The 22,378-nt window shown below is 57.6% G+C and overlaps 3 protein-coding genes across 6 annotated transcripts; 2 read left to right on the top strand and 1 right to left on the bottom strand.

Annotated features, from left to right (window-relative positions):
* Positions 1 to 256: 256 nt before the first annotated feature.
* On the top strand, positions 257 to 3,496 carry PPM1N (protein phosphatase, Mg2+/Mn2+ dependent 1N (putative)). Its single transcript, XM_046682543.1, has 5 exons — positions 257 to 1,174; positions 1,770 to 1,887; positions 1,966 to 2,071; positions 2,155 to 2,215; positions 3,364 to 3,496. Exons 1-5 carry the CDS (start codon positions 257 to 259, stop codon positions 3,430 to 3,432), a joined length of 1,272 nt encoding a protein of 423 aa, XP_046538499.1. The 3' UTR covers positions 3,433 to 3,496.
* A 2,852-nt stretch (positions 3,497 to 6,348) lies between these two features.
* Positions 6,349 to 18,222, top strand: VASP (vasodilator stimulated phosphoprotein). 4 transcript variants are annotated; one of them, XM_046682547.1, is made up of 13 exons: positions 6,349 to 6,606; positions 12,987 to 13,158; positions 13,250 to 13,415; positions 14,100 to 14,193; positions 14,684 to 14,739; positions 14,858 to 15,099; positions 15,247 to 15,344; positions 15,883 to 15,934; positions 16,101 to 16,134; positions 16,348 to 16,393; positions 16,536 to 16,626; positions 17,191 to 17,248; positions 17,380 to 18,222. In XM_046682547.1, exons 1-13 carry the CDS (start codon positions 6,602 to 6,604, stop codon positions 17,415 to 17,417), a joined length of 1,152 nt encoding a protein of 383 aa, XP_046538503.1. In that variant the 5' UTR covers positions 6,349 to 6,601; the 3' UTR covers positions 17,418 to 18,222. The 4 variants fall into 4 exon arrangements, with proteins under 4 accessions (XP_046538503.1, XP_046538501.1, XP_046538502.1 ...); XM_046682545.1 differs by having other exon boundaries at positions 6,350 to 6,606; positions 16,098 to 16,134; XM_046682546.1 differs by having other exon boundaries at positions 6,351 to 6,606; positions 15,244 to 15,344.
* Positions 18,223 to 19,078: 856 nt separating this feature from the next.
* LOC124250358 (optic atrophy 3 protein homolog) lies at positions 19,079 to 21,031 on the bottom strand. The gene is made up of 2 exons (XM_046682161.1): positions 21,019 to 21,031; positions 19,079 to 20,413 (listed from the first exon to the last, which is right to left on the bottom strand). Exons 1-2 carry the CDS (start codon positions 21,029 to 21,031, stop codon positions 19,947 to 19,949), a joined length of 480 nt encoding a protein of 159 aa, XP_046538117.1. The 3' UTR covers positions 19,079 to 19,946.
* Between the last annotated feature and the right edge of the window lie 1,347 nt (positions 21,032 to 22,378).

Here is a 22,378-nt window from a genome sequence, read left to right as displayed (position 1 = left end):
ATAGTGTGTGGCACATGGGGCGGGCTCGTTTGCTACTGTTACCATTTCTCCCTGACTCAGATCCCAAACCCCGCTTTGAAGGTGCGAGAGAGAGGATACCCAGAAGTCCATTCCTTTCTAGAAACTCGACCTGAGTGCAGGTCAGGATATAAGGAGATTTAGGTGGTTTAAAGTCTCACAGTGGAGGGGATTAATGCGGGGGGGGGGGGGGGGGCAGGTGCAGAGGGCGGAGCCTTCCTGATCCCAGGGCCAAAGGATGGCGGCCTTCGCCCGCCTGCTGGAGCGTCTCTTCTGGCCAGCTCGCAAAGAAGAGGAGGCAGAGGAGGAGGAAGGGGAGGGGCGCAGGACTCCCCACGGGCCTCAGTTCCTCCTGGACGCGCCGCGATGCGCCCAGCGGCCGCACGGGGGTGCGGCGGCGTCCTGGGGCCTGCGCTTCGGGGCGAGCGCAGCGCAGGGCTGGCGCGCGCACATGGAGGACGCGCACTGCGCTTGGCTTGCGTTACCGGGACTGCCCCCGGGCTGGGCTTTCTTCGCCGTCCTCGATGGCCACGGCGGGTCGCGAGCTGCCCTCTTCGGCGCGCGCCACCTGCTGGGCCACGTGTTGGAGGCGCTGGGACCCGCGCCGGGCGAGCCGGAGGGCGTGTGCGAGGCGCTGCGTCGCGCCTTCCTGAGCGCAGACGCACGCCTGCGCGCTCTCTGGCCCCGCGGCGAGCCGGGCGGCTCCACCGCCGTGGCTTTGCTCGTCTCCCCGCGCTTTCTGTACCTGGCGCACTGCGGTGACTCCCGTGCGGTGCTGAGTCGCGCTGGCGCCGTGGCCTTCAGCACTGAGGACCATAGGCCCCTCCGACCGCGGGAACGCGAGCGCATCCACGACGCGGGCGGCACAATCCGCCGCCGGCGCCTCGAGGGCTCTCTGGCTGTGTCCCGGGCACTGGGCGACTTTGCCTACAAAGAGGCTCCGGGAAGGCCCCCTGAGCTGCAGCTCGTTTCCGCGGAGCCTGAAGTGACCGCCCTGGCACGCCAGGCCGAGGACGAGTTCATGCTCCTGGCCTCTGACGGCGTGTGGGACGCGATGTCTGGCGCTGCCTTGGCGGAACTGGTGGCATCGCGCCTCTGCTTGGGCCTGGCCCCAGAGCTTCTGTGCGCACAGCTGTTGGACACGTGTCTGTGCAAGGTCCTGGGGGTGGTGCCTGGGATCATCTAGGGGCAGAATCGAAGGGATTTAGAGAGGAGGGGCTTGGAGAGGCATGAATAAAGCTAGAGGAGGGGGTGGGGCTGCACTAGAGGGCGTGGCCTGCTGGAACGGGGCAGGGCCAAAATATGGAGAGGGCCGAGCCTGAGGGATACCTTGAGGCAAGATGGAAGAGTAGTAGTGCTGGATAGTTAAGAGGGAGGGATTTAAGAGAAAGGGCGTGGTCTTTTGCAATGGGGCGGGCCTGGGAGGTAGGCGTGGGTCCTGAGATATGATCGGTATCAGAAAAGCGGCTATACAGCAGGATGGGCGTGGCTTTGGAGAAGGGGCGTGGTTCTCTTTAATGGGGCAGGGCTGGGACAGTGAGAGGGCGTGGTCTAAGGGTTTGGTCCAGGTGAGAGGGCTTGGTTTAGACTGGCAGATGAGGGGAACTTGAGAGAAACGGGCATAACCAGAATGGGGCGAGGGGCACCCCAACATGGGAATTGTTGGGAAGCTCTGCTTCCAAGGGCATTGGGCCCCGTGCTGGGACATTCAACCGTGTCGCACCAGGCTCTCTTTTCTCCACCTTTTCCAGGGCAGCCTGGACAACATGACCTGCATCCTGGTCTGCTTCCCGGGCGCCCCCAGGCCTCATGAGGAGGCGATCAGGAAGGAGCAAGAGCTGGACGCAGTCCTGGGCCGCAGGGTCGCCGGTGAGCAGGCGCCAGGAGCTCGGCGGCAGGGGTGGTCAGCAAGCAGGGGAATCCCCATAACCCCTGCCTCCTTCTCAGAGCTGTGTTCCTCTGCCCAGGAGCCCCCCAGCCTGAACACGGTTTTCAGGACTCTGGCCTCAGAGGACATCCACGATTTACCTCCCGGGGGGGGTGTCTACTGCAAGTGAGTCGGGGTGGGGTGGGGTGGGATGCGGGGAGGGTGGTCGGAGGAGGGTCCCCTCCACAGGGCCTCGCTCTGCTTTCCAGGGCCGCTGTCATCGCTGATGCCTATTCTCAGCTCTGCCAGGCCTCAGGAGAGCGCCGGGAGGTGAGGACCCTGTGTCTTGAATGCTACTCTCAGGCCCATGTAATCCAGCCCCACCCCTTTGGTGATGGGGAAATGGAAGTCAGAGGGGACAAGGGACTTGCCTGATATGTTAATACATTCTCACTCCTGGCCCTGAAGCTTTGTGCTAGACATGATGGGTCGGGGAGGGATGCTGAGCGGGGAGAAGAGACTGTGTTTCCCTCCAAGAAATGTGTGCCCTGCCTTGCTCCGTAAAGCTCCGTCATCCCCAGCACCACCCCCTCCATCCAGAAATAAGGCAGAAAAATGCAAGGAATGTTGATGACCAAGGCCTGGCTGTGCTGCAGAGACCACCAGGACATCCCCGAGGTGGTCCAGGTCTTGGATAAGAGAGGTTGTAAATTGGATCCAGGGAGCCTCGGAGAATTTGGAGATGTCCGAAGAGGTGGTGGGAAGAGCCACATAAACGAAGGCACGGGGTGGGAGTCAGGGAGGAGATGGGAGAGAGGAAGCTGGGACCAGAGCCTGAAGGCCTTTGCCGGGCAGAGGGAGTTTAGCTGTTACCCCTCAGAGGAGGGGGGTTGCTGGTGGTCTCCCAGTAGCACTGGGACGGATGTGTCAGGATTCTTTGAAATGAGTGACAGAAACCCAATTCAACCTGGAAGAGGAAACCAGGGAATTTACTGGGCCAGGTAATTGAAGAGTTCAGAGACTTGAGGCATGACCTCATCCGCTTGTCAGATGACGTCATCAGGAACCATCTCTCAGCTTTATTTTCTCTGAGTTGGCTTCATTCCCAGGCAGGGTCTCCCCGCGTGAGGGGGCAGAGAGTTGCTGCTGCAGGCTCCTGTCCCACAAGCCTGCCATCCCCAGAGGAGAGGGCACACCAGTCTCCCGGGAGTGGTAGCAGTGGTTTCAGAGCTGGTTCTCAATGGCCACGCCGGGTCACATGCCTGACCAGTCCCTGTGGCTCTGAATGGCCAGGCTGGGGTCATGTGCCCCACCCCCAGGGGTTGGGGGTCTACTCCACCAAAACCGGATCGATTGAGAGATGGGGAATGGTGGACCCTCAAAGAAAAATGACAGTGGAGCTTCCAGAATATAGCGGAGTAGATACTAAAAGGCAAGGAGGGGTTCCTGTTCATCGTCTCCCACATTTTGTGTTACAGAAGGGGCAGAATGGGGCTGGGCAGCCCACTGGCACGCATTCAAGCTCTGCTCTGGACTTGAAGGCATGACAGCTTTGGGGACCCTTTGCCCAGTTGGGGTCTCAGCGGAACTAAGGAACAAAACTGCCTTTTTCCAGCTATGCAGACTAGCGGAAGGAAGACAAGCTGATGGAGGAACCCCACAAAGCTTATTTCCCCATCTCCTACTTCCCTCTCACAGAAAGTCTTATGAGAGGGGAAATTCCACTCATCATCTAGACTTAAAAATAAAATCCCAAACCCAATGTTTCTGAAATATTTAGAGCTGAACGGACCCTGAGAGATCACCTAGTTCAAGAACCTTCTCTTCCCCTTCCCATTTTTCATGTTTTCAGGTGAGGTAGGAAAGAGTCTTAATTGTTAAATTTTAATTACATAATTCAAAATACATTTTTCTGCTTGGGAAAAAAACACCACCATTATTTGCCCGGTCATTTGGCAAATATGGATTGGGGATCTCCTTGTTCACAGCCACGAACCGGGCAGACCCACTGAAATTTCTGCCCCACTGGGGGCCCCCTCCGAGTGTGGGGGAGACAGCCAGGAAGGGAATTTATCTAAGATCATCTCAGTCACTGACAAGTGTCTCAAGCAAAATAAAACAGGGGGAGGTGATAAGGAAATGACTAGGGGAGCGACTTTGGTTTTTTAAAATTGTTACTCATTTATTTCTCGAATGGGTCGTAAGTTTGCTCGGTCGGAAATTCAAAGGGTACAGAAGGGTGAACGATGAAAAGCCTTTCTCCCTCCCCCGCCCCACAGCCACTCAATTTTGCATCTGGGGATGGTCGCTTTAGACAGAGGGGCTCAGGGAAGATCTCTGCGGAGGGCACGACTGAGCAGAAACCTGACAGAGAAGGAGGCAGCCATGCAAATACCCCAGAGAAGAGTGTCTCAAGGCAGAAGGAAGAGGCAGTTGGAAAGCCTAGAGGCAGGTGGAGACTTGGCATTTTCAAGATAAGGCTTGAAATCTTTATTTGAAATCGAATTGCCCACAGCCCTATTCTTTATCCTATTGGTCAGCACTGTGCTGAGTTTGGAGTAAATTTTTCCAGACCTTTTACTCTTTATGTACACACACGTATGTGGTCCCTTAAGGTGTTTCCTTCATTTTTGTCATACCCTACTTATCATTTGGCAATTTGTTTTTTTCACTCAATAATATGTTGGAGACCTCTTTCGTGCCATTTACACACCTCATTTTTTTAGCTGCTGCCCAGCACTTCAGACAAGGGATGCACAATGGTTTCACTATCCATCCTCCTCTTGATAGGCATTCAGCTTATTTCCAATTTCTTGTTCTCGCCTCCTTGCTGCCATCAAGATCCTCGATCAGGCTCCTTGTGTACATCTAAGAATGGTTTTTACATTTTTAAAGGATTAAAAAACCAAGAACATGCAAAAGAGACCCTATGTGTAATATGCCTAAAATATTTACTATTTGGACCCTTGTAGAAAAAGTTGGCTGACTAGTGCAGGGGGCACCCGAAGTGCCACCCCTCCCATTTCACCCGTGGGAAGCCTGTGACTTAGAGAGAAGGACATGTCCGCTGGCAGCCCGAGGAGATACACAGAAAAATAATTATAACCTAGGTGGATCAGGATTCAAGATCTCCCAGGGTAGGGTCGAAGGGGAGAGGATTACTCAATTCTTCAGACAAGAATTAACGTCAGAGAATGGCCTAGAAGAATGAGGTAAGGGAGGTCAGCCGCCATGCGGGCAGGAGACCCGACATGGACAAAGGCTAGGTGATGTCCTCCCCAGTCAGCCCTGAGGATTGTTGGTTTTACACTCACACCTCGCACCCAAGCACAACTGGGGTTCTGGGGCTTCAGGCAGGGGGGCTATTGCCGAGATTTATAACCCGCCTCCAGGCCTCAGTTTACCCATTTGTAAATGTCTCACAGGATTTCCCAAGTTCCTGCCCCTGCCTAGGGCACCTTACCCGGGCCAGGTGGCGCTCTACGGGAGGGGTGTGACCACACGGGTGACGTCACGTGGGGCGTGGCCTGCGGGACCCGCTGCGGAAGCCTCAGAGGGTGGCTGGGCTCAACCCCTAGCCGGCGCGTGGGGGAGGGGGCTCCCGGGAGCTGGCACCTGGGAGGGTCTCCCCGCCTCGGTGCCCTCGATTGCAGGATCCCGCCATCCTCTGCGGGCGAGACTGAGTCACGGCGGGGCGTGCGTGGGGAGGGGGCCGGGGGGGCTTGATCCACACGGGAACCTGGAGTCCCACCCCCACCTAGGTTCAGCGCCGCCCCCACCCCCTCCCGCCCCCACTCTGCGGCTGTGAGTCAGCCGGCCGCGCCCCCTCGGCCCACTTCCTCCTTACCTTCCCGGGCGGGCCGGGGGGCGGCGAGAGGGACCGGGCCCTCCCCGCCCATCCCCCCTCCCTGGGTGGGGGAGGGGGCTCACCCCCGAGTAACCCTCCTCAACTGGCAGAGAAGAGAGACGTTGGGGGGCGGGGTCCGAAGGGAGGATTTAAGGGAGAAAATTGGAGAGAATCGATGCTTAACCAGAGGGTCCTCCTCGCACCCGCCCCCCGCCCTAAATTGAGCCGAATGTAAAGAAATGGAGAAGTCGATGGGGAGGTGGGGAGGGTGAGAAGAAATTTTGCCCCCTTGAGATCTCTCTAATAATCTCCACGGTGGGAGGGACCGAGAGATCACGGAAGGATCCCATCCCCTCCACCAAGCTTGCCCCCTAATTTGGGGGCGACCCCCAGCGTGCATCCCTATGCAATCACCTTGGGGCAGAGGGAACTAGCGGCAGGCTGGGGTTCCGCGTTGCCCGTTTAAGCGCCCTCCAGCCTCCCACCCCGCCGCCGGGAGGTGGCGGCGGCCCCTTTAAGGCGCAGGGCATTGTGGGTGCGGGGAGTGGAATTTTGGAACGAAATGTAGCGAAGAGAAGTACAGTAGTAAGAGTAACAGTGTCGCCGTCGCCGGCCGAGGGGCGCGCCGCCGAGGGCACGCCGCACCCCCTGCTGCCGCGCGGACCCCGCGATCACACCCCCAGAGGGGGCAGGCGCCCGAGGACCCGCCCCGCCCGCTCCACGTTCCCCCCAGGAAGCCGGACTCTATGGGGCGGGACCCTGGGGGACACTGAGCCCAGCCCGGCGCCGGCCCCGAGCCCTGAGCCTCCAGCCCGGGGCGCCCCGGGAGCAGCCAGCCCGCGGGCGCGCCGCCCGCCCGCCCAGCAGCCATGAGGTGAGCCCGGCCCGGCCTCCAGCCCCCTCCCCGCCCGGCGCGCGCTCCCCGCCCCGCCTTTGTCCCCCCCCCACCCCCCGCCGCTTGCTCTGGGCTGGAATTTGGGGACCGGGCATGGGGAGCCTCGGATGGGAGGCCGAGCCCCCTGGGACGAGCTCGACATAGCAGCCCCCTCCCCGTGACTCCCCAGGCTCTGGGGTGGGGTGGCGATGAGGCTCTCCTGGGAGCCCTCGGATTTGGGGGCGCTCCGAGGACTGTCGGATTTTTGCAAAGACTTTTTCAGAGGACCTCCAAGTTGGCAGCGACTCCCCGCGGGGAGGCCAGGGTCGAGGCAGGGCTCCGACTGCCCCCAGATCTCACCTCGGGCTCCGGGAGGAATGAGGGGCGCCCCGGTTTGGGGAGCTGGGTGAAAGATTGAGATGGAGCCCTTGGTTTGTGGGGTCCCCCTTTACGGGGCGCTGGAAAAAGTCTTCCCAAGTGGGACCTCGCTCCTGAACTTCGGGGGTACTTAAGCTCCTCGATTTGGGGGGCCTCTCAACCTCCCGTGGAGGAGGTTGGTGCGGACAGATCCACGGACTCAGATGCAGCCTGGAGGGTCTGGTTGGGACTCCCCTCCCTCACGCCCCCTCCCCATCGGCTGTGCCTAGGACCGAGCGAGCGCTCCGCGCGGAGGGCGGCTCCCCGGGCCAGAAGGGCGGCCCCTCTCCCCCACCTGCGCGGCCCTGGGGAGGGAGGGGGCGCGGCAGCTGGGGGAAGGGGGGCCTTTGTCTTCCTGACTCACCTGTCGAGACAGCTGGTGTGGGGGGCGGGCAAGGAGCGCTGCGGGCCGGCTGCTCTCCCCACCCCGGCGCCTCCCCCTCTCTCACCACAGTTCCCCCCCTCCCCCCAGCCATCCGGAGCTGTGGGGTTGGAGGAGGGGCGCCGAAAAGCTTCAAGGTCATAGCCCTCGCCCCCTGGGACCCAGGCTTCCCATAGTTCCAGCTATCTTCCCAGGATTTTAATACTGGGGGTGGGGGACCCAAGGATTTTGTCTTGGGTCCCTCCAAAGTCCTGGGTTCACCTGAGGGCGGGGCCAGTGCGGGCTGGGGGACCGGACTAGGCCCCCCCATTCTCCCCTCCCCCGACCCCCCATAATCTCTCCCTTGGGGCCTGAGCCTGACAATACTATCTCCCTTCCTCCGCTCTCTCAGGGACTTCCTGCCCCAAAGCCCCCAGCTTGAGGGGGGAGGCCCCTGGAGACCGCTGGGGCTTAACCCCCTGGTGCCCACATCCTCCCACTTCCCCCTTCCCCCATACCCCTGCCCTCTCACATCAAGGTGGCCTGCCTTTTTATGACCCTTCAGAATCCCCCTCCCACATTTTTTCCCTCTGATGTGAAAGGAGGTGTTGGAAAATTTGGAGCAAGGGGGCACCCCCAGTCACCCTCAAGACTTCCTGCCTACCCTTCCTGCATAGGAACATCCCTGCAAGGTCTGCCCTGGAGAGGGGCTTGTTTTCAGGAGCCTCTTCCTTCACCCTCTTCCCCGGGGACTCTCCTCTCCCACTGCCCCCCAGCGCTGCCCCTCGTCCCCCCCGTCGCGTTTCCGGTCCCAGGCACAGCGGTGGAAGGCGGATGGCGGATGTCCGAGTGCCGGCTGCCTCACTCCCTGAGACCGTAAAAGGGCAGGAGCGACGTCTGGGCCAGCCTCCCACCCCCTCTCCAGCCTCCGAGGACCTGGCCCTCCCACAGGGCCCCCTACGGCTGGCGGTGGCCAGACCTCCCACCTCCTGGGGGGTGGGCAGAATTTGAGCCGCTGCCTGGCCCATCAGAGGGTTCCTTCCACCTCCTGTGGGGTCTTCCCAGCCGATGGCCACACCCGCCTTCGTGGGCTGCATTCCTTCTCCCAAGACAGCTAGGATTCAAAACGCCCCATGCCCCTGTATAGGGGCACCTGGGGAAACTGAGGCTCAAGGAGAGAAAGGCCTGGCCCAAGATCACTCAGAAATTGCTAGGCACGGTTGGAGGAGGGGAGGGGACTGAGATTCTCTGATTTCTGGCTGGTTTAGTTGGGGACACTTGGAAGAAAGGATGTTAAGATGGAAAATTACAAGATATAGTTCTTTTTTCTCCCAGTTTGACAAATATTTGTCGAGCGTCTGCTGTGTCGGGGAATCTGAGCTGGGATTCTGGGAAAGCCCGGAAGGGGGGCAGAGGTCTGCGAATCTCAGGGCAGAAGGGACGCAAGAAGAATTTGGGTCCATTTCTTTCCTCTCCCAATAATACTAATTATTATGGCTGTTTTTATTTTTTTTTAAATAATGAGAACGTTTGAGCTGTCATCTGCTTTGTGCCAGGCACTGTACTGGGCGCCTGATTGAGTTTAATCCTCGCAGAAATTCTAAGAGATTGATACTCTTATGACGGTCCCCTCCCTCGGATGGGAAAACTGAGGCACAGAGAAATTAAGCAAATGGCTTATTAAAGTCAGTTTGGAAATGGTCAAACCTGAATTTGAACCCAGGGCTGACTCCAGACTATTATGCTATTAGAGAAAAAGCAATATAAAACCTTTAATGGTCTTTAAAAAAAATGCAAATCATATGCTTTCACTACACCAATACTTAAGGCAAAGCGGCAAAAATTGCCCAGGTGGGAACTTTATCTTCCTGATCACTTCCGGGAAAGTGAGGCTCGTCCTGAAGGAGGGACTACAGTGAGCCCGCACAAGCCCCACAGACCCTAGATCTGGTGCCCTATCCAGGGTTGCTTCAAAGATTTGTAGTTTAGAAAAGGTGTGTGTGTGTGTGTGTGTAGGTTTGGGGCTGGATCACAAGTTTTACGGTTTAAGGGGGCTATGGGGCAAATCTTGGAGGTGGGATGAAGGGGTGCAGGGAAGGCCAAGCCTCTGATCTGGAAGGTTTGAGTAAACCAGAGTGACTATGCTTGATTGCCTCCAGTGATGAGAAGCTCTCTTCCTCCTGTTTTGACTCTCAGCTTACGTGGAGCCTCTGCCAAGTTCTAGGTCCTGAGGTTAGGGTTTTTCTTATCTCTCTGAATGCTTACAAGAAACCCAGTGAGTTAACGGTTTCCAGGGCTGGAAACTGAGGCTCAGAGAGGTGAAGCCACTCAGCAAGGAGGGGACTTGACCCCTTTTTCATCTCTCACGTGCTAGAATTTCCCAGAAGGTGGGGACTTGTGGGGAGGGTTGGGTCCTGGGTTGGCTTCGGATTAAGATTCCCCCATGTCAAATGGAGGGTTCGAGACCCCAGGAGACCACTGGAATGAGGCAGACCATGTCCCCTTCCTCTGCCCTCCCTCCCTCGGGGCAGCCACCTTAGTCCCCTGGGAAGCAGCCATTGCATATATCGTGGAGGTATTTTTATCTTCCCCACCTTTTTTTTTTTTTAAAGATTTTATTTTTTCCTTTTTCTCCCCAAAGCCCCCCCGGTACATAGTTGTGTATTCTTCGTTGTGGGTTCTTCTAGTTGTGGCATGTGGGACGCTGCCTCAGCGTGGTTTGATGAGCAGTGTCATGTCCGCGCCCAGGATTCGAACCAACGAAACACTGGGCTGCCTACAGCGGAGCGCGCGAACTTAACCACTCAGCCACGGGGCCAGCCCCTTCCCCACCTTTTTTTTAAACCTCTCATACACACCACTTTATACCCTGCCTTTTAAAAAAGTCAGCTGAACTGTTTCCTCATCTTTGAATGAGGTTAGGAACTTGAGTGGTCTTGGGTTCAAATAGGAGCCCCTCTGCTCACTTGCTGTGTGACCTGGGACAAGTGTCTTCATCTCTCTGTGCCCACTTTCTCATCTGTCAAATAGGAAAGCACCAGAGTCTGTCTCCTGAGGTCACTGCAAGTTTCAGTGGGGAAACTGGAGCTCAGTACCTAGAACTCTGTCTGGGACACAGGCTAACCAATAAATGTCCCCTGCTGTGGTTGGGTTTTCCTCTTTTACAGATGACTAAGTTAACAACTGTTGAGTGCCTGCTGTGTGCCGGGCACCGTTCTAGGTTCTGGGGACACAGCTGGGAACAAAAAGGACAAAAATCCCTGTACTCCCGGTCCTGATGTTTTGGTTGGAGAGACAGGCAGGGATGGCTGCTATGAAATGCGGGACGTGGGATGAGAGGGCAGTCAGGGAGGGCTTCTCAGAAGAGGTGATGTACGTCTAAGCGGAGACCTGAAGGAGGTGAGAGTCCAGGTTGAGGAAGAATAAATGCAGAGGCCCGAGGGGGTATGCGTCTGACATGTTGAAGGAGCAGCGTGGGGGCCAGTGGGGCTGGAACAGCGAGCTGAGGGGGCGGGAGGGGACGAGATCAGAGATCACGCAGATCATGAAAGCCATGGGAAGAGCTTGGCTTTGATTCTGCGGGAGCCAGGGGAGCTTCCGAGAAGAGGAGGGACATGATCCGACTTGTGTTTTAACAGGATCCTTCTGCTGTAATGGGGACATTGCGACCTGGAGAAGGGCAGGACCAGCCTGGGGTCACTCAGCAGGCGCCCAGCTCTCCGGCCAAGCCAGAACCTCGGCAGGGCAGGGCCGCCTAGGAGAGCAAAGTGCAGCCAGGGTGGGGCAGCAACAACGGCCCAGGGCGCCTGGCCAGAGTCTGCCCTGGGTGTGGGTGGCAGGTGCGGGCGAGGCCTCAACCCGGCCTTGCCAGGGGCAGTAAGAGCCAGAAACAGCCCCCGAGGCTGCGCTTGTCTGGAAACAGCACCTGGCATTTGGGTAGGGCCCACACAGTCCCCAGTGGTTAAGACTGTGGACTTGGGAGCCAAGTGGCCTGGGTTCAAATCCTGCCTCTGCTACTGAACAGCTGTGTCACCGTGGGCCAGTCACTCAACCTCTCTGGGCCTCTTGCAAAATGAGGATAAAAGAGTGCCCAGAGGACAGGGCTTAGGGCACCTGACCAGCCGAAGTGCCCTAGAAGAGGGGAGGTGCCCCAATTATGTAAACTTGGGGGGACCCCCGGGGCTCAGCTGCCTGGCCTAGGAGCCAGAGCTGGGTCCTCTGAGGGGCTTCCCCTGCCCCGTCTTTCACAGTGGCAGCGTCACGCCCCAGCCCCCAGCCCTGGTACAGATGGAAGTATCACGGGCTGTAATGTCTCTCCCCGGAAACCACTGACCACCAGCTTCTTCTTTTCAGGAAAAAGTCCATGGGGGTGGGGTGGGGGCAGGGACTGGGAAGTGGCGCTTCCCCCTGGTTTGTGTGTGACCTTGGGCAAGTCACTTCCCGTCTGCGGGCCTGAGTTTCCTCATTGGGGGAGGGGGCATTGAACCTCCCCAGAAGGGCTTGGGTGGGGTCTGGAGAGGTACCCCAGGGGGACCTGTGCAGGGTGCGCCCGTGAAAGGGATGCTGACAGTTACTAAGCGCCCAGACTCATTGCTCCTCCCACTGCCCCAGGGGACGGGACCGTCATTTCCCCAGTTTGCAGGTTTCAGGCGAGGAAGTGAGTCCTGAGTGGGAGGGTCGCTTGCCTGAGTCACGCAGTAGGGGTCTCAGCCAGGCTTTGCAGCCGGGCCTGTCTGTGGATCTCAGATCCTGAACTCTGAACGGTATCCTGACCGCTCCCTGCAAGGCTGAGTCAGCTGTCCATTCCTCTGGGAAATCCTTGCTGACCCCCAGGCCCGGGCAGGTGCTCCTTCTGAGCACCCCGGCCTGACCCTGGGTTGTCGCTGTCCCCGATCGGGACATGTGTCCTGCCCTGGAGGGTGGGGCCGGGGCTGTCTGGGTCACTGCCGAGCAGGGAGTGTCTGCTGGTGACCGGTGGTGCCCGGGGCCGGATGGATGGGGTGGCCGAGGGAAGTGGATGAGCCTAGGATCTAGCATCATCCCCAGCTTGCTCGGGCCTCACCCTTCCCCTCCCTGAGCCTCAGCTTCCTCCTCGGACCTAGAGGAGGGGGCAGTCCTGGCACCCTGGCAGAGATGGGGAAACGGGGCAAACTGAGGCTGCAAGAGCGCCCGGGGGGGGGCTGGTCCCCACTGCCCTGCGTTTCCTGGGTCCCCTCCTCCGGCTCTCGCTCTGTACTCACCTGCATCTCTGTCTGTTTCTGCTTCCCTGCCTTTCCATCTGTTTCCCCCACTCCATTCCCTTGTCTGTCTGTCTTTCAGTCTGTCTCCCCTTTGTCTGTATGTCCATCTATTCCAGTCTGTCTGTCTGACTCTCCCTGTCTCTTTCTCCCCGTCTGACTGTCTGTCTCACATCCCTGTTTATTTGTCCGGGTCTCCACGTCTGCCTGTCTCCCTCTGCCTCTCTGCGTGTGTCTTTCTTCCTCTCACGCTCTGTCTCTTCGAATCTCCCAGGGGACCCAGATGGAGAAGGCCATCGGCCCCTGGAGGGAGGGTGCTGTGCTCCCCTGCTGACCAGCCCCTCTCCCTTCCCCCCTCCCGGCAGCGAGACGGTCATCTGCTCCAGCCGGGCCACTGTGATGGTTTACGATGACAGCAACAAGCGATGGTTGCCTGCTGGCACGGGCCCCCAGGCCTTCAGCCGAGTCCAGATCTACCACAACCCCACGGCCAATTCCTTCCGCGTCGTTGGCAGGAAGATGCAGCCAGACCAGCAGGTGAGGCCTCCCTCCCGCTGCCCCATCCCTCTGCGGGCTGCCCCCCACCCCTGCGCCCCTTGCCCCTCACCTGCCTTTCCCTTCCTGCCAGGTCGTCATCAACTGTGCCATCATCCGGGGCGTCAAGTATAACCAGGCCACTCCCAACTTCCACCAGTGGCGTGATGCCCGCCAGGTCTGGGGCCTCAACTTCGGGAGCAAGGAGGACGCCGCGCAGTTTGCCGCGGGCATGGCCAGCGCGCTAGAGGCCCTGGAAGGTTAGAAACCGTGGGCAGGGGGACCAGCAAGTCCTGCTCTGTGGCCTGGGGCTGCCACGTGACCCCGCTGGGGCTCAGTTTCCTCATCTGTAAATGGGGCTGATTCCCTACTCAGTGATTATTCTGAGGGTTTTGCGTGGGCTCCGATGTGCCCTGTGTGCACCCACATAGGAAACTGCACGATTCCTAAGGGTACAGCTTGCTCCGTGAATTTTTATGCATGCATGCTCCTGTGTGACTGCCTCCCAGATCAAGATATGGATGTTTCCAGCCCCCACAAGGCTCCCTGTGCCCTTTCGCCGGGGCACGACTGTAATGACATATCGTCATCGTCAGTTAGTTTTCAGGCATTGAGAATAAGAAAAAACCTCCACTTGTTCCTGCACATTCCAGTCTGCACGACTTGGGACAAGTGACTGCCCGCTCTGGGCCTTTGCTGTCCCCCCGTCACTGGGCATCTTCCCAGCCCCCACCTCCTAGCAGTGCAGTCCAGGGAGGCTGGTGCTGGCTCTCCTCCCCGAAGTCTGCCAGGTGCCCACACCCCAGCCCCGAGTGTCAGGGTCCCGGGGGAAGGAGGAAGTGAGCACCTCTGGGCAGCATGCCTGAGAGAGCTGAGGGAGAGTGCCAAGGGGTGGGGCAGAGTTCCGGCTTGACTCATCACCCTTTTCTACTCTCACCTTCCAGGAGGAGGGCCTCCACCCCCGCCACCACCGGCAGCCCCTCCCGCCTGGTCAGTTCAGAACGGTCCCTCCCCTGAGGAGCTGGAGCAGCAGAAAAGGTGGGGCCAGTCCCTGAGTGGCGAACCTTACCACTGCCAGAGTTCTAGGATGTTCCAGAACCTCTGACTCCTGGAGTTCAGAAGGCTCCAACCGTCAGTTTCCAGAATGTTCCAACTCCTAGGGGACTAGAAATTGACAGCTTTCAGAAACCCCCACCTCCTGGAGTTCGAGAAACTCCTGACACTCAGCGTGGCAGAACCTCCTGACCCCCCAAATCCTGGTCCCCCAGATTCCCAGAGTCCCCAAAGCTGGTGGTTTCTAGGATCTTGGGCCTTTTGCAATGTGGGTGTTCTTGACAGTTCGATGACTGGAATGCTCGTGTCTTGGTCTCTCCCTGTCCCTGCCCTCCCCACACCCCTTTCGGGGCCCCTGGGGAAGGAAGAGGAAGGTGGGGACTAGGAGCCTTATAGGAGACCCCGAGAGGGACGTGGGGAGGTTGCTAGCCATCCTCGGGGCCCCGAGTGATGGCGGCTCCACCACCCTCCTCAGGCAGCAGCCGGGCCAGCCAGAGTACGCGGAGCGGGAGCGCCGGGTCTCCAATGCAGGTGATGGCTCGAGTGACCTCGGGAGTCAGAGGACCTCCCCGGAGGAGGGCGTGGGCCAGCTGGACAACCAAGAATGAGGCTTCTCTCTCAAAACCCCTCCTTTGTGTGTTTGTTGCAGGAGGCCCACCTACTCCCTTAGCTGGGGGACCACCCCCACCTCCAGGACCTCCACCTCCTCCGGGTCCCCCCCCACCCCCTGGTCTGCCCCCCTTGGGGGGCTCCACCGCGGGGCATGGAGCCGGGGGAGGTCCACCCCCTGCTCCCCCCCTCCCCACAGCACAAGGCCCCAGTGGTGGTGGGGCTGGGGCCCCCGGCCTGGCCGCGGCCATAGCGGGAGCCAAACTCAGGAAAGTCAGCAAGGTGAGGGGGCCAGGCATGGAGGGTGTGGGGTGACGGGGTCCTGATGCAATGACATGAGGCCACAGTTACCTGGGGGCTTCACAGGAGGGCTGCGAGGCCAGGAGGCCCACTCATAACGCCCCCTCCTGTTTGTAACTTCTCCAGCAGGAGGAGGCCTCAGGGGGTCCCCCAGCCCCCAAAGCTGAGAGCAGTCGAAGCACAGGTGGGGGTCTCATGGAAGAGATGAATGCCATGCTGGCCCGAAGGTGAGCCTCAGCCTGGAGCCCTCACTGCCGGGGACAAGCCCCTCAGCCTGCAGTGGCCACCTGGGGAGATTCCTACTCAGCGGGGCCAGGTCAGGGGGAGGGCGCAGTTTCGAGTTTTGTTGTTTCTTTGGGTGAAAGTTCCCCATTTGATAGCCAGATGTGGGATATAACGCTGGGGGATGGCTGAGGTTTGCAACTACACAGGTAGCCTCTAGAATGTTCTAAGAGCCAGAATTCCTGGACCTTAGGAGATCCTGCCTCAGAATCTGGAAACTCAGATTCCTAGAATCCCGGCAGTCCCAGATAGAGCCCTCTGCCCTTAGGATTTTGTGATTCCCACATGTGAGAATCGGAAAAACCGCCACCCCAATCCGAGAACAGCGCTCTCGCTAACTTAGAAAGCTCAACTTTTCTTAGCCTTCACGAATTCCCGAACTCTGCACTCTAGAATCCACCTTTCCAGAACTCTGGGAAGGGGAATTGTGGAGTGGCTGAGGGAGGACCCAAGCGATCTGTTTTTTGCCTTTCCCTCCTGCAGAAGGAAAGCCACACAAGTTGGGGAGAAACCCGCCAAGGATGAATCTGCCAATGTGAGTTATGGGCTCTTCCTGCCATATACACCTTGGGCTGTACCGCTAGGTCGGGATGCTGGGGAGGCCGGGGTGATGGGGATGGGCTGGGTTTGGAGCTGGAGCAGGAAAATGAGCAGAGGTGCGGCAGGGGCTGGCTCATGACAGTTCTATTTCCCACCAGCAGGAGGAGCCAGAGGCCAGAGTCCCAGCCCATACTGGTGAGTGAGAGCCCAGTCTAGCCACAGGAACTACAAGTCCCAGGATGCCTTGTTCTTACATATAAAGGACTCTCAAGGGAGAATCTGTGCAAATAATGCTGGGGATTGTAGTCTCTGAGATGGTTCTTTGAGGGGCTGATGAGGCTGCGGGAGAAAGACTGAGTCCGGATATTCCTTGTCCCTGATCTTTCTGATTTGTCACCTGTCCCCCAGAATCAGTGCGGAGACCATGGGAGAAGAACAGCACAACCTTGCCAAGGTGGGCCATCAATACCGGGACCCCCTCCACCAATAGTTGGATTTGCCAAATTTGCAGGCAGGAGCACAATGTGACCCCTGGAAGGAGAGGCAGGCCCTCTCTCTAACCTCATTTCTGTCCCAAACCACACCACCTCTCCCAGGATGAAGTCGTCTTCTTCGGTGACCGCTTCCGAGGCCCACCCCCATACGCCCAGCTCCAGTGATGAATCAGACCTGGAGAGAGTGAAACAGGTAGCTTGACGGGGAGAGGAGGGGTAAGGCCTGGGGGCCAGAAAGGCGTCACAGGAAGAAAGGACATCTGGGTCTAGATTTTGCCACTGACATCCCTGCGATTCTAGAAAAGACCTTGGAAACGTCAGTTTTCTGGTCTGAGAAATGGAGAGATTGGCTCAGCTCAGAGATGACACAGGCACCACAACCCTCTTTGCCAGTGCCTGTGACAGACCTTACTAATCTATCACCGCACTCATTCCTGATGAGTACCCAGAATCCTTTTCGGCACTCTGTCGCCAGACATCCATCACCAATTGGAGTTGGCAGGAGGCTGGAATGTAGTTGCCAACCCTGGTACTGGATGTCCTCCAGTACCTTTCTTCTGGCTCCAAGGATCCAGAATTCTCCAGTCACTCTGCGGCCTTGTCAATGATGTCATGTTTGTGTATATGTGTGTGTGTTGGGGGGGGGGGGGGGGGTCTTGGGCCTCCTTCCTCTGACCCTTCAGTCGCTAAGAAAGGGGGGATTTGTTTCTGCCAGTCCAGACACCCTTCCTGATCCGTTACACCCCATTCTTTTCAGGAGCTTCTGGAAGAGGTGAGGAAGGAACTGCAGAAAGTAAAAGAGGAAATAATTGAAGGTGAGGTTGGTTTTTTTTTTTTTAGACCCTTATTTATTTTGGAAGCATCGTGTCCTACGGGAAAAGCCCTGTTTTGGAAGGGAAGGGGGAAGAGGCTCTGCCCCTGACCTCTGCCTCTTGTTTCCTTCCAGCCTTTGTCCAGGAGCTCAGGAAGCGGGGTTCCCCCTGACCACAGGGCCCAGAAGGTCCCGTTTCTCCTTTCCGCACACCCCGCCTGTCACCCTGCTTTCCCTGCAGCGACTTGACTTGGAATTGGCTGAAGACTACACAGGAATGCATCTTCCCCACTCCCCATGCACTTGGAAAATTCCGAGGGGGTGTGGCTTCCCTGGCACCACGCCCACACCCATACTGGCTGCTGATTGGCTGGGGAGGCCCCCGCCCTTTGCTCCCTTTGGTCCTTCCCCTCTGCCATCCCCTTGGGGCTGGTTCCTCTGCTGGGGATGTACCAATTAACCCCACAGTGAGGGGGAAGGAAAGAGGGAATTTCACATTCCCTTCTAGGTTCACTTTAACGCTTAATGCCTTCAAATTTTTGTTTTTTTAAGAAAAAAAAGTATATATATATATTTAGGTTTTGGGGGGGTAAAGGGAAATTTTTTTTCTCTTTGGTTTTGATAAAATGGGGTATGGGGAGTTTTTAAATGCTATCGCCCCAGGCTTGTCCCATGTGGGGCAGCTATTTAAGGGGGGGACGTCCCACCAGGCTGGGGGCACCTCCCCACACCCTGGGGACCTCCCTTTCCTCTGGCTCCTTCCCCTTTTCTATGAGGAATTAAGATGCTGTAACTTTTTGGAACCTCAGTTTTTTGGTTTTTTATTTGGGTAGGTTTTGGGGTCCGGGCCGTTTTTACCCCCTAGGGAAAATAAGATGAGGGAGAGAGGAAAAGGGGAGGGAACCTCCCCTCTCGCACCTTCACCTTTAGCTTCTTGAAAATGGGCCCCTGCGGAATAAATCTGCCAGTTTTTATAAATGCTAAGATTTCTGGAGTGATTTGAAGGGCTGCTGTGATGAGGGTGGGGGCGTGCTCCTCCCTCCCCCAGTCATCGAGGCCCCGCGTCTTCCTCCTTCCCACCCTGCACCTGCTCAGTTCCTTCAGCCTCCTGCAGCCTGGGGGTCTCTGCCCGCTCTCGGCCTCCCTCCCCGTGTCCCTTACCAGGCCGACCGACCCTCACACCTTCCCACCCTCTGCCACCAATTCACCTGCTCAGAGAAAGCCAGGGGTCCAACATTGACTGCGTGACCTGGGGCAAGTCCTTTTGCTTCCCATGGGCCTCAGTTTCCCCATCTGGGAAAGGGCTCATAGGATGACTCTGCCCCCCTTCCCACCAGAACCCTCCCGGCTCCTCTCCTAATTTGAATGAGCCTTGTACCCATATGGCAGGCGTACCTCGTAGTTCTCAGACACCTTCTTAAGACGACCCCTTTACCCAAGAGCTCCTTTAATTATAAAACATTTACAGTCTAAAAAAATAGAATTCCGACGTCACAGAGCTCATAGACACCCCCTTCAGGGGTTCAGTGGGAATGTGGGGAGGTGGCGCTGCCCGGTGGAATCTTCCATCGGAGCGGGTGGGGAACTTCAGGGCTGACGGGCAGGTGGTCCCACTGGAGGAAGCCTTTGCACAAGGAGGGTGAGGGGGCTGAAGGAGAGTAAGAGGGGGGACTGGGCGACCAGTCCAAGAGCAAGCAGGAAGGAGGATCCCTGAGTACTCGGAACAGCAAGTCTGGATGGAAGGGAGGGGACAGTGACCCATGTAGGGGGGGGGGGGGGGCGGGCGGGGGAGGGGGGGGGGGGGCAGTGGGAAAGGACAGCAGTAGGTCCGGAACTTCTGGACAGGTAAACGGGGCTGAGACCAAAATACAGAATGGCTCAGCCCTAGGCAGGCCCAATTTTTCCACCCCAAAGGGCCAAGTCCTGCTGGAACAGACCACCAAAGGGGGGAGATCTGGCGGGACTGCACGGGAAACCCCTGCCCAGCCTTCCCACTGGGTTATGCCACAGACTACAGGTGGTGATGGGCGAGGGGAGTCTCTCGGAACGATCCACTTAAAGAGGGGAGCACCTCAGTCGAGGTACCAATGGTGGACTAAAGGCTGGAGCCGCAGGGTGTCATTGGAGCTAATGCCTTCCAAGATCCATCCATCCATCCGTCTCTTCCCCACGCGCCAAAACAGTGAGGCAGATGGAAGGCGATGGGGTCGGGAGGTCCAATGGAAGATTCCGCATTTTTTTTCATTACAATGGTCTGTACCGATCAGGAACGGGTGTCCTGGGGTGACGGATGAGGGTCTTGGGGAGAGGACCACTCCTCAAGTAAGTGGAGGTGTGAGTGACAGGAGGCGAGTTGGCTAGGTCCGTGCGTCCTGCTGGCCCCCTTAGTGCTGGGTGGGCGAGCTCCAGTGGAAGACACTGCTTTTCCATTCCAAAGTGCTAAACCAGCGCACTAGGGAGGAGGGAGCGCCGGTCGGAACCTTCCACTAGTGGGAGGGGGAGTCCCAGCGGAAGGTACCACTGGGCAGGTTAGTAGGGAGGTGACCAAAAGCCCGATTGGATCAGCCCCAGTTCAGGATCCCTTCTGCGCCTAAAGGGACCGGGTGGTATTAGCTGGGCCATGGGGAAGGGACAGTGCGGAGAGAAGGCCACGTCGGGGACCTCGCAGCCCAGACAACAGTCAAGTCCAAGACCAGGGCCTCCTACTCCGCGGGCGAGGGCGCCGCCGGGGGCGCGGGCGGCGGGTCCCGGGCGCGGAGCTGGGCGCGCACCTCCTGCACCTGCGCCCGCAGCTCCTCCAGGGCGCCCTGCGGCGGCGCCGCCTGCACCCGCGCCTGCAGAGCCTCGAGCGCCAGCGCCAGGTGGTCCACCTCGTCCCGCATTGCCTCCAAGGCGGCGCGCCGCTCCCTCTCCTGGCGGCGCTGCTGCGTCTGCTGGCGCCGGTACTCCAGCACCAGGCAGCTGCAGGCCACCACGAAGATGGTGGCCTCGCCCAGCAGCTCGGCGCCCAGCTCGGCGGCCGCCTCCTCGTTCAGCGGCTTGACGGCTTCGGCGTTGAAGCCCAGGACGCGCATCTTGGCCCGCATCTCCGCCCAGTGGTACACTGCGTGGGGGAGAGAGCGGTCAGGTCGTGCACCAGGAGCCCCCTGCAAGCCCTGCCCCGAGATGCCTCGGTGTCCGGGTCGCAGCAATGGGGACAGGCAGCCAGAATCGCCGAGTTAGGGAGCGTCCGCCTTAAAGAGGACCGCGCCCGGCTGCACACGGAATGCCAAGTTAGTGATGTGGCCTGGGGTGGCCCGGAGGGCATCTTTTGAAAGCATCCAGAAGGTTCTGGCGAGCAGCCTGGGAGGGGAGGTCATCAGTAGGGGCCGCATCTCTAGGGGTCACAAGTCCAAGGCAGGGGAAAAGCTTGCTCCCTCTGCGCCTCCCGCAACCCACCCCAGGGCCCACCACGCTCCGGCCCTCCTCTCGCGGGTGGAGTGACAGCTCTGGGCCCCTGAAGTGTGTTCACCGCGGCGTTCAGGGCTTCGGAAAGAGCTCAGGGCTTGAGCGCCGCTCTGACGCCGCCGCCTTCTTTCCCTCATCACTTATTCATGCGAACAGGGTTATCAGTATTGTCAGCATTTATAAGCGCAGCCTAAGCCTAGAGTTGATGCTGGGAACTGACTCACTCCAGTAATAATTAATATTCATCCACAGATACACAAGCTAATTGGGAAAATAAGCGGCCTCGGGCTCATTAAGAGACGAATTTCTGACAACTTTATACCTCACCCCTGCCAGCCATCCTCCACGCACCCAGGCTGACCTAACTCCCTCGTCTTCCTTTTAGTGCATAATATATGCACATAGGGGGTTATCTGGACTGCATAGACGGGGGTGTATTGAAAAACAGAAGTCTGTCCTCCCCCCAACTCCAGCTTTACTCCTCCTCAAAGGTTAACCACTTTTTTGTGTGAGGAAGATTGGCCCTGAGCTAACATCTGTGCCCATCTTCCTCTAGTTTGTATGTGGGACGCTACCACAGCATGGCTTGATGAACAGTGTGTAGGTCCATGCCTGGGATCTGACCCTGCAAACCCCAGGCCCCCTGAAGTGGAGTGGGTGAACTTAACCACTATGCTTCGGTCTGGCGCAAAGGTTAACCACTTTTGATCTTCTCTGCATTGGTTTCTTCCACTTTAACCCTATGAGGCCAAATAACAAGCTTATACCTCTATTTCTTGATTTACTAAATTGAATTTTAAAAAATATTATGACTTGATTTGCCACTGTCAACTCCCCCATTATGTAAGTTTATCATATATTCTATATCTTTTCCTTCCCCCACCCAAATTGTAAAAGTGATTTTTTTTTTTGAGGAAGATTAGCCCTGAGCCAACATCTGCTGCCAATCCTCCTCTTTTTTTTGCAGAGGAAGACTGGCCCTGAGCTAACACCCGTGCCTATCTTCCTCTACTTTCTATGTGGGATGCCTACCACAGCATGGCTTGCCAAGCGGTACCATGTCCGCACCCGGGATCCAAACCAGCGAACCCCAGGCCGCCAAAGCGGAACATTCACACTTAACCACTGTGCCACTGGGTTGACCCCATACAAGTGATTTTTATTTTATTTTATTTGTTAGTGTTTCTTGGTAACCTTTGTAATTATAAATAATAGTCCTATTGCTTCAACTTCCTGACACGTGCGCCTGTAAGTGTATTAGCCGACCGCCCTTCGCTCCCCCCGCCACCTCCTATGGTCTGTCTGCTGCACCATTAGTTTTACATAATCAAGGTGTCTTTCTGAGGTTATAATAAGTCTTAAGTGCTGTGTCCAGAGGCTGAGTCTGAAAGTGAAAATATAGGGCACGTATACTCTTAAGGTTACATAAATGATAATCATTGTGAATCCATAACAAAGATGTAATTTTGCTGCCCTCAACCAGTGCTGTCCGAAGCACTCACATTAAATGGCAACTCTAAACATTATTTCACGTCACGCCACATTTTAGTCTTCTCATATTGAGACCTTGATTTTACGGTATGAAGCTTTATAGTTTTCCCTGGAGTGGTGTTTCTCACCACAAATGCCAGATGCGACCCACAAATGCCTCACTCACCAAGTGACGGAGGCCATCCAGCTCTTTGCT

Source organism: Equus quagga, chromosome 13 (assembly GCF_021613505.1).
Source record: "Equus quagga isolate Etosha38 chromosome 13, UCLA_HA_Equagga_1.0, whole genome shotgun sequence".
Taxonomy (NCBI): domain Eukaryota; kingdom Metazoa; phylum Chordata; class Mammalia; order Perissodactyla; family Equidae; genus Equus; species Equus quagga.
Note: the sequence above shows the minus strand (reverse complement) of the source record. Positions and strands in the feature narration are given on the sequence as shown.

Excerpts from the sequence above, each read along its gene's own strand:
- PPM1N (XM_046682543.1), top strand. The coding sequence starts at position 257 with ATGGCGGCCTTCGCCCGCCTGCTGGAGCGTCTCTTCTGGCCAGCTCGC. Across the intron at positions 1,175-1,769 it reads TGGACACGTGTCTGTGCAAG|GGCAGCCTGGACAACATGAC; the intron begins GTCCTGGGGGTG and ends CACCTTTTCCAG. Across the intron at positions 2,216-3,363 it reads CCTCAGGAGAGCGCCGGGAG|AAGGGGCAGAATGGGGCTGG; the intron begins GTGAGGACCCTG and ends TTTGTGTTACAG.
- VASP (XM_046682544.1), top strand. Across the intron at positions 13,159-13,249 it reads AGATGCAGCCAGACCAGCAG|GTCGTCATCAACTGTGCCAT; the intron begins GTGAGGCCTCCC and ends CCTTCCTGCCAG. Across the intron at positions 16,135-16,347 it reads CAGAGTCCCAGCCCATACTG|AATCAGTGCGGAGACCATGG; the intron begins GTGAGTGAGAGC and ends CCTGTCCCCCAG.